The sequence below is a fragment of the Vigna unguiculata genome, chromosome 4 (assembly GCF_004118075.2).
Source record: "Vigna unguiculata cultivar IT97K-499-35 chromosome 4, ASM411807v1, whole genome shotgun sequence".
Lineage (NCBI taxonomy): Eukaryota > Viridiplantae > Streptophyta > Magnoliopsida > Fabales > Fabaceae > Vigna > Vigna unguiculata.
The window spans coordinates 41,316,103-41,326,524 of NC_040282.1; the positions used below are offsets into that span (position 1 = coordinate 41,316,103).

Genomic DNA, 10,422 nt, shown 5'->3' on the forward strand with positions numbered 1-10,422 from the left:
ATTGAATAATGCAGCAACTAGCTATCACTTGCCCAATAAACTTGAAGGAGATGTTTTCATATATTTTGAATGTGTCTGTGTGTATATATACACACAGTTAAAATATCAAGTTCAAACTTAATTTGTTTATTTCAGTAATTGAGGAAAAAATCTTAGTTGGAAACTAAAAAAATAATTTATTTAGGTTTTGAATTCATTTAAAAAAATCGATTGTCTTATTTAGGTTGTTTATAGTTTTTTTTTTTTCAATTTATGAATTTCGTATCTCAAACATTTGAATATACAAAACTAAACAATATTATATATATTACTAGAAAAATTCATATTTCATGTCAATTTTGTTTTGAAATTTTTTTTGTAAGAAATATTTACAAATTTTGTTGTAAAAAAAAAAATTGCAAGAAATTATTACCAATTTTCTTACAAAATATTTTGTATGAAACACTTTTCGGAACAAATTTTGTAAGAAATACTTACAAATTTTATAATTTCGTAGAAAAAATGACATAAAAAACTATTTTCTTGTAAATTTTCTTAACAAATTTGCAAGAAAAAAGAATCTCATATAATATGAGAATTTTCAGTAATATATATATATATATATATATATATATATATATATATATATATATAAAATCTTGATTAAGTAAAAACAATTAACTGAGAATTTAAATAAACCAAATTCAAATCATTAATTCATAAAAGCTCAATTTATACATTTTTAATAAAAAATTAAACTTTGTTCTAATAATTTAATTTCGTTCTAATAGGAATGTCTTTTTTTTCTTGTCGTTTTAATTCAGTACAAGAGATTTCTTCAAATAAATGTTCAGCATAACTTATCACAATATTCTTTTTCTTAAGTTTTTTTATTTATAAAATTGAATCCCAGATTTTTCTTCTGACTTTATAGTTCTATTCCCACTAAAAATAACGTTAGAAACACAAAATATTATAGAATATGAAATAAAAATAGGGGACATTTTCAGGTTTTGGTAAAGATTGATTTCCTTCTACACAAATCTTTGAAATTCTGATACAATTAATTATTAAGTACAGGACCTGGTGTTCTTGAAAGTCAGAAACAATTAAATAGATTAAATATTACATTTTCCAAGCACAAAAAGAAAAAGAAAAAAAAAAACTAGAGGTAGATGCATGATAAGGACATTATAAGATTTCTTAAGAGATGATTTCTTAATTAACTTTATGATTTGACATAATACCATAATATTGTAAATAAGTACCCACCTAACCTACAAGTTTTAAGAAATAAAAAAAAAATTACAGACCAAGAATTTAGCTTTCACATTATAATGTTTAAGTTATATATAAATTTCTACATCATTAAGAAAAAGTCACTCATCAAACTAAGTATAAACTAGATTGAGATTTTATTAATGTATACTTTTTTTAATTACCTAGTATGACAATTTCAAATCACATTCACTTTAAATAATTGGACAAGCTTTTTAGCATGCCAAAGAAACACTACCATTTTCATCATCGAAGTGAGATAAGAGTTTGACAAACTTGCAAACAATTTATTATTATAATTTTTAATTTACACTAACGTTGGATTTTGAACATAAGTCAACGAAATTTTCTATACCATAAAAAACAAAAATTCGAAAAAGTTATTTGTGAAAACTTACAAATTAATACGTATAAATTATCTTTTGCTTTAAAAAACTATTTTTTTCCTTTAAATTTTTTTGTAAATATTGAAAGTCTCATACTAGAAATAAAATGATTTAATAGTACGTAACCAAATATAACTCATCTTATAAACTAGTTCTGTGAGGTTGACTCAGACTTAAAATACACCCTTTAATAATAAAAAAAAAAGCAAAACTAAATAAATTTTACACAACAAATTTTGGGGTAAAACCCCATTTTGTCATTCCTCTTGTTTTAATTTTTGTTTTCCCATTGAAAAAAAAAAAATCTTCACATCCCTATCATGATTGAATGTTTAGTAAAATAGTAATTTACATTGATGCATTCTTGTTATTAATTTGACAACTATAAAGTTACCTTTTTTTTTCAAAAAGAAAAATCTTTGATGGGGTCTAAAGATTTTCTTCTAGAAAGCACTTAATCATACACTAATTTACCCTAAGAAAAAGTAATATATTGAATAATAATAATAATAAGATACATATCTATAGTCTATGATGGAGAATCCCCACGTGCATGCAGCCATTCCCTCACTCACTAATTAGATCACAAAACAATGAACAATGATTATCACCTTGCAAATTGAACTCCTAAATCTTAAAACTCAATCTTTCTCTTTTAGTTTCATAGCATTAGTGCTAATTATATAACCTTATAACCTTAATCTTAAAACTAATGCCCCAAGTCAAGCCGGTTTACTTGATTAAAACATCACCTTTCTAGAAGTATGACCTCACATGAAAATCTATTTGAACTTCTTCTACTTTTTAGTTGGATCCGTTAAAAAATATTATAAATATATTTCTAATTATTGTAATTGACAAAACTTTTAGATAAACAAATAAATCTACAATTTCTCAATAATATCATAGTGAAAGCTCAATATAAGTAATAATAGTAATATTGTTATGTTATTGTATTCATTTAAGTAGTTTAGTCTATTGATTTTAAAGTTTATAAATATTAGTTATATATTTTTGGGTTAAATATGTTTTTTTGTCCCTTAACTTAATTTTTAGTAAATTTTGGAATTAGTCTATTTTGAAACTTTGAACCAATTTAGTCAATTATCTTTTGAAATAAGTGAATTTAGTCCTTTTAATTAAATTTTGTTAGGTTTATTTAATGTCGTACACATTTCAGGATTGAATTGAGTTATTTATATGATTTGACACATTTTTACTAATGTTAAGTCAAATACTATTATGAAATACGTTTGAAATGTCAAATAAACTTAACAAAATTTGATTAAAATGACTAAATTCACGTATTTCGAAAGATGAATGACTAAATTGGTTCAATATTTCAAAATGAACTAATTCCAAAATTCACTGAAAGTTAAGTGACTAAAAATATGTTTAACTCTATATTTTTCATATATGAATTATAATTATTGAAAGATTATATATATATATATATATATATATATATATATATATATATATATATATATATATATATATATGACTTTTGACTCGTAGTTATTCCCAAAAATAAATTTGCTTAAACAACATCACATTTTCTTAACAATCCTATTTAGAAAAGTTAGATAATAATAAGTTTCTAATGAGCAGCCAAAAAAAATTTAGGTCAAGCATATGAAATTAGTGGGTTGTGTGGATAGGTATAAATTATATATTAAATGATTGCTTATATTAATTGGCCACCATAATGTTTTTCTTACCTTCAATGGATGATGGCTGCATGAGACAGCACATACACAGGAATTAATAATGACACACCTTTCCATGCAGCCTTTATCTTCTCTCCATACTAACCCACTCTTGCTATTCTCTTTTCTGTAAAATTGTAAACATCATCACTGACATGGGGGAGTACTTGAGTCTCAAGCTTATACATTTTGAGTATTATTTATGTGTGATTTAATAACCTATGATAACTTTAAATATACAATAATTTTTGTTAAAATAAGTTATGGATAATTTTGATATTATTTTTAAAAATGAACATCTTCTAGAATCAGTTTGAAAATTACGATTTATATCTATTTATAAATTATAAATTTACTTTATATTTTTAGTTCACATTTTATCTCCGACAAATATTACAACCCTTAACACAAGTACACATTCATTTTTTTATTGCATTGTTTATGCTATTATTTTCTAATTCTTTTCTATCATTTAACTACAATTGTATTTGGAGTATAAAACTAAATATTTACGTATGCTTTGATAACAATCTAATAGTAGAAATTTAAATAAATAATAAATTTTATTAAAATAAGTTTCAGAATAGGCAGTTTTTGTTACAACCGTCCCAAACTGGGAGTGGAAAAGTTAGGAATTTTCTTCTTGCAGTACCAATTTTTCTTCTTACACCTCCAAGTTTGATCGAGAAGACCATTATGCCCTTCAAAAAAATAAAAATAAATTATTAACTAAATATTTTTGTAGTCAACATCCCAAGAATGAAATTCGGTATTCTGATTTCTGAAAATTCGGTAACACCTGATCCTGAAAGCTGGTAACACATGATTTTTGAAAGTTCATAACTCCAATTTTTGAAAGCTGGTAACTATAAACCAAAAGGGTAGTGGGAGAATTATAAAATAGTTGGGGGGTGTAGGAATAAAAATAGGGGGTGCAGAAGAAAAACCCAAAAGTTATCCTCATAGTATGGCGGCCTTTTTAGATGTATGGGGCCTGATTGAAGCGTCTAGGGCTGGATCGGCCCAGAACTAATTTACAGTTTTCCACTTGCTGGATTCGACCCATACTCACTCCTTAGTCCAGCCTATGAACCGTAACATTTTTTTAGTATACAGATGAAATCAAAGGAATAAAAAGTGGAAGTTATATTCAATGCCCCCTAAAAAGAGGTAACATTTTATAAATGTTGATAAATTTTTCTTGTAATAATTTTTAAATAGAAAAAAAAGTTATAAAAATATTTAATAACTTTATTAAATAGGAAAATAACATTCTAAATATATTAGTAAAATAATTTTAGTAATTCCTTTTTTTTTTATTTATAAAAAAGTAACACAATTGAAATGTTACTAAAAGCGTTTAATAATATTTTTAATAGAAGAAATATTATAAAAATGTTAGTAATATAAATCCGTTATAACATTCAATGAATGTTGTTAAATTGTTAATTTAAAAATGAAATAAGATGTCACTTTTTCAATAAACATTAGGCATTTATTAAAATCTTTTAATCATCTGGATGCATTTTTATGATTCTTCTAATGTACATGTTGTGTACATTATTCCTAAGTTTTGTAAACTTAGCAGCTCCAGAATGAGTCTATTTTATGGGTCAGGGGTAAACTTCATCATGAATCAATCATACAATTTTTTTGAATCATCTCTATATATCATTTGTGTTAGTTTATGCAAATTGGAGGGCAATTCCACCAGAAATGAACAATAGTTCAACTTTAGTATTAACAAGTTATAGAGAAAACATATGAGTCAGGTAGTTTCTGTATCCAAGTGTGTGAAAGGTCTAACGAATGGAGTTGTTTAAGATCACCAACAGAATCAGGGACCTTTGTAAGCCCAGAATATCCATACAAAGATAAGACGTGTAAAAACTTGAACTTCGAGAACAATTCATCTATCAAAGTCTTGAATTGACAAGGAACACCGACATTGTATGTTTTGTTTGTAATCGAAAGAAATGAACGTAGTCTTTTAGCATCAGTTAAATTCCCTAAATCATCAAAATATAGCACATCATCAGATGCAAATGAAAAATGACGGGTTGTTTTGGGTATAAAGTTTCCTTTGTCAAATTTCAACCTGAAACATAAGTCTCCACAAACATATTTTGCTAAATCATTCAGAAGGTCATGCATGACGAATCGCATTTTAAAGCTAGATTGAAGAAAGAAAGACCTCGTTAATAGATCATCAAAATATTGCTCACCAATTTCATTCAATTTTGTTGTTAAACGAACTGAAAGTAGAGTTGAAGAAATTTGATACCTTGTAAGAAAAGGTTTGAGGTTGGGATTCAGCTTCCACTTAGCATCTGGTGAGTTCATAATCTATTTCCTCCAAGAGATCCTCTGCATCAAAGACAGCCTCTTTGACAGAAAAAAGCCACGCTTTCACGTGTGGATGTGTGAACTGTTTATGCTCTGCATCATCAGCGAGAGCATTGATGGAGTGCAACATGATTTTCAAATTGTCGAGCAGCTTCTCATCAAGTTTTCTTCCACGAAAGAAGTCTACAAATTGAGGAGAAGCTAGCCTGTCGAATGCAACCCGAAGAAAAGCCGAAAGAAGAGCACCACCAACGACTTCTGCTGCCATGGTAAGGAAAGGAAGTGAATGATTAACGAAAGTGTGTGATTTCAAGTGCAGTTTACGATCCACAATGATATATAATACTCATGAAATGAGTTGGCTTTTTTACGACGAAGAGTTGACTTTAACGATAGTGGAACATCGTTTTCTTTTGAAGTTGTCAATCATCCACTATTTGTATTTATCAAATATTTAAAAAAAATGTTTTAAGGTATTCCAAAACTTTAGAAGTGCGATACCAAATATTTATATTTTATCAAAGTTTCTCCTCCTCTCATATATACCAGATACATGACATTTGGTAAAACTAGAAAAAATGTCATTAACATAATTCAGTAACATTTTGTTAAATATATATATTTTTGTCAAGAATGACTTTCAGTAATATTTTTACATATTAATAAAAACTTTAAATACTTCTTGATCCAATTTTCTAGTTAAATCAACTGAAACGAGTTTGATCGAGCAATATAGAGTAAAGAGAGCAAGTTAGTTAGTGAACGAGTGGGAAGGAGTGATTTTAGAATAACTGTAGAGAGAAACTCTCACTCACAAACTGCCATCCTTGTGTATATATAGCCATCTGTGACACTATCTTTCTCAAGCAACCATCTTCTTTCTCTCTTTAGCTTAACAACAACAACAACATGGGAGGTCTCGAAGATATCAAAAAAGAGACAGTGGATCTGGAACGGATTCCTGTCGATGAAGTCTTCCGCGAACTGAATTGTACGAAGGAAGGCCTCACCAATGAGGAAGGCGAAAAGAGGTTGCAAGTTTTTGGACCAAACAAGTTGGAAGAAAAGGAGGAAAGCAAAATCCTTAAGTTCTTGGGGTTTATGTGGAACCCTCTCTCATGGGTGATGGAAGCCGCAGCCATCATGGCCATTGGATTGGCAAACGGAGGGGGTGAGCCCCCGGATTGGGAAGACTTTGTCGGAATCGTGGTGTTGCTGGTTATCAACTCCACCATCAGTTTCATCGAAGAAAACAATGCCGGCAACGCCGCCGCCGCACTCATGGCAGGCCTTGCTCCCAAAGCCAAGGTTCTGAGAGACGGGAAATGGTCTGAAGTGGAGGCTTGCATTCTGGTACCGGGAGATATAATCAGCGTCAAACTGGGAGACATCATCCCCGCCGATGCTCGTCTCTTGGAAGGTGATTCCCTCAAGATTGATCAATCTGCACTCACCGGTGAGTCATTGCCTGTTACCAGGAGCCCCGGCGATGAAGTCTTCTCCGGGTCGACGGTGAAGCAGGGAGAGATTGAAGCAGTTGTGATCGCCACCGGGGTTCATACCTTCTTCGGTAAGGCTGCACACCTGGTCGACAGCACCAACCAAGTCGGGCATTTCCAGAAGGTGTTGACGGCGATTGGAAATTTCTGCATCTGCTCCATTGCTGTGGGGATGATCATTGAAATTGTGGTGATGTATCCAATCCAGCACCGCAAGTACAGGAGTGGAATCAACAACCTTTTGGTCCTTCTCATCGGAGGGATTCCCATTGCCATGCCTACAGTGTTGTCAGTAACAATGGCGATCGGTTCCCACAGGCTCTCCGAGCAAGGTGCCATCACCAAGAGGATGACGGCCATTGAGGAGATGGCTGGGATGGATGTTCTGTGCAGTGACAAGACCGGCACTCTCACACTCAACAAGCTTACAGTGGACAAGTCTTTGATTGAGGTTTTCTCACGTGATGCCGACAAGGATACGGTGATTTTGCTTGGAGCTAGAGCCTCCAGAATTGAAAACCAGGATGCTATTGATACTTGCATAGTTGGAATGTTGGGTGATCCAAAAGAGGCGAGAGATGGCATCACAGAGGTGCATTTTCTGCCCTTTAACCCAGTGGACAAGCGCACAGCCATAACATACATTGACAGTGAAGGTAAGTGGTGCAGAGTGAGCAAAGGTGCACCGGAACAGATTATCGAGCTCTGCAACCTTCGGGAAGACGTGAAGAAGAAGGCTTTGGGGATCATCGGTAAATTCGCCGATCGCGGTCTTCGCTCGCTTGCTGTGTGCAAACAAGAGGTGCCTGAGAAGACAAAGGAGAGTCCCGGAGGACCATGGCAGTTCGTGGGTCTGTTGCCACTTTTTGACCCACCAAGGCATGACAGTGCCGAGACCATAAGGCGCGCCCTCCATCTCGGAGTTAACGTTAAGATGATCACCGGCGATCAGCTAGCCATCGGCAAGGAAACTGGTCGCAGACTTGGCATGGGAAGCAACATGTATCCTTCTTCATCACTCCTGGGTCAGCATAAGGATGAGTCCATCGCTGCACTTCCCATTGATGAACTCATTGAGAAAGCTGACGGCTTTGCCGGTGTCTTCCCCGAGCACAAGTACGAGATTGTGAAGAGACTCCAGGACAGGAAACACATTTGTGGGATGACAGGAGATGGCGTGAACGATGCTCCTGCACTCAAAAAAGCAGATATTGGTATCGCTGTTGCTGATGCAACCGACGCAGCTCGAAGTGCATCCGACATAGTTCTCACCGAGCCTGGTTTGAGTGTGATCGTGAGTGCTGTGTTGACAAGCAGAGCCATCTTCCAAAGGATGAAGAACTACACCATATATGCTGTTTCCATCACCATCAGAGTGGTGTTAGGCTTCTTGCTGCTTGCTCTCATCTGGAAGTTTGACTTCTCACCCTTCATGGTTTTGATCATTGCCATTCTCAACGATGGCACCATCATGACCATTTCCAAGGACAGGGTCCAGCCATCTCCACTTCCAGATTCATGGAAGTTGAGAGAGATTTTCATCACCGGCATTGTTCTCGGTGCCTACCTAGCTGTCATGACTGTTGTATTCTTCTGGGCTGCATATTCATCTGACTTTTTCACAGAAAAATTCGGAGTGAGATCCATCAGGGAAAACCACGGCGAGCTCACGGCGGCTATTTATCTTCAGGTGAGCATTGTGAGTCAGGCACTCATTTTTGTGACACGGTCGAGGAGCTGGTCTTACGTTGAACGCCCCGGTGTGCTTCTTGTCGTTGCTTTTATTATAGCGCAGCTCATTGCGACGGTCATAGCAGTGTATGCAGACTGGGAATTTGCGAAGATTAAAGGCATTGGATGGGGTTGGGCTGGTGTGATTTGGCTCTACAGCATCATCACCTATATTCCAATGGATATTCTCAAGTTCATCATCCGATACAGTTTAACCGGAAAGGCTTGGAACAATATCACTGAGAATAGGGTTGCTTTCACCTCAAAGAACGATTATGGAAAGGGAGAAAGAGAAGCGCAGTGGGCTGCAGCTCAACGTACATTGCATGGCTTGAATCCACCTCAAGCTGTTCATGATATGTTGAATGAGAGAAACAACTACAGGGAGCTGTCTGAGCTTGCAGAACAGGCCAAGAAGCGTGCCGAAGTTGCCAGGCTCAGGGAGCTTCACACCCTCAAGGGTCATGTTGAGTCTGTTGTGAAGCTCAAAGGCCTTGACATCGAGGCAATCCAGCAGCACTACACACTATGATGCACTATGATGCACGACTTCCATGGTGGGATTGCATCCAATAACGGTCCAATAACGGGTAGAACAATAGATCGACAATCATCAAATTTTGTTAGAATAGACTATGACCGAGAGCGAAAAATCTGTCCGGAGAGAGTTTTGAGGGCCTGGTATAGCAATAATTGTTGTCTTTCTGATAAGAAAGATGTTCATTGTTGTAATCCCTGAATGCATTTTTGACAATAAGGTGAAATAAATTAATGATCCTTGATTCTACAGTTGAAATTTGAAATCATTTTTTAATGTCTTTATGAATTAGCAAGCAAACAAAAAATCTCACTGACGATTGAAGATAGTTTTAAATGTGAAGAGGTTTCACACTTATTTACATTCAGGAACTTATCTGTGGAATGATTCAAATAAAAATTACATCAAAAGAAAAAACCTCAGGAAAGACTCAATCTTTTCTCTTCAACTTCTTCTAATTGTTTGGTTGTGTAAACAACAGAAGTGTTTCGTTCTTCTTGGTTTGTTTTTCTGAGTATAAAACCTCTAGTGCTGTTGAAGCTTATTTACAACTTCCTGGATTTTCCTTTGTCTTTTCAATCTCAGACTTACTAGTTGAGATGTTGGTGTCAAACTGATGAACTTTCAGTTTAGAAAAGTAGTATCCTTAACATATTACTTAAAAGTATTTAATAATTTTATCCTATAGAAACACATCATTCTTTAAAGTTTTTAGAATTTTTGTTTAAAAATGTTGCATAATTGAAATGTTACTAAAATCCTTTTGTAATATATTTTAATAGAGGAAATTATAAAATGTTATTAATAACAATGTTTAACAACACTCCATAAATACTGTTAAATTATTTATTATAAAATTAAATATGATGTCATTTTGGAAAATAGTAGGTAAATTTTTCACACCATAACAAAAATTATTATAGAGAGAATCGTAATAAAAAGATATGCTGAATTAA

General features: G+C 33.3%; 1 protein-coding gene across 2 annotated transcripts; it reads left to right on the forward strand.

Annotated features, from left to right (window-relative positions):
* Nucleotides 1-6,578: 6,578 nt before the first annotated feature.
* Nucleotides 6,579-9,460, forward strand: LOC114180368 (ATPase 9, plasma membrane-type-like). Of its 2 annotated transcripts, XM_028066672.1 has the most exons (3): nt 6,579-7,986; nt 8,042-8,052; nt 8,280-9,460. In XM_028066672.1, exons 1-3 carry the CDS (start codon nt 6,608-6,610, stop codon nt 9,458-9,460), a joined length of 2,571 nt encoding a protein of 856 aa, XP_027922473.1. In that variant the 5' UTR covers nt 6,579-6,607. The 2 variants fall into 2 exon arrangements, with proteins under 2 accessions (XP_027922473.1, XP_027922472.1); XM_028066671.1 differs by having other exon boundaries at nt 6,579-9,460.
* Nucleotides 9,461-10,422: the final 962 nt, after the last annotated feature.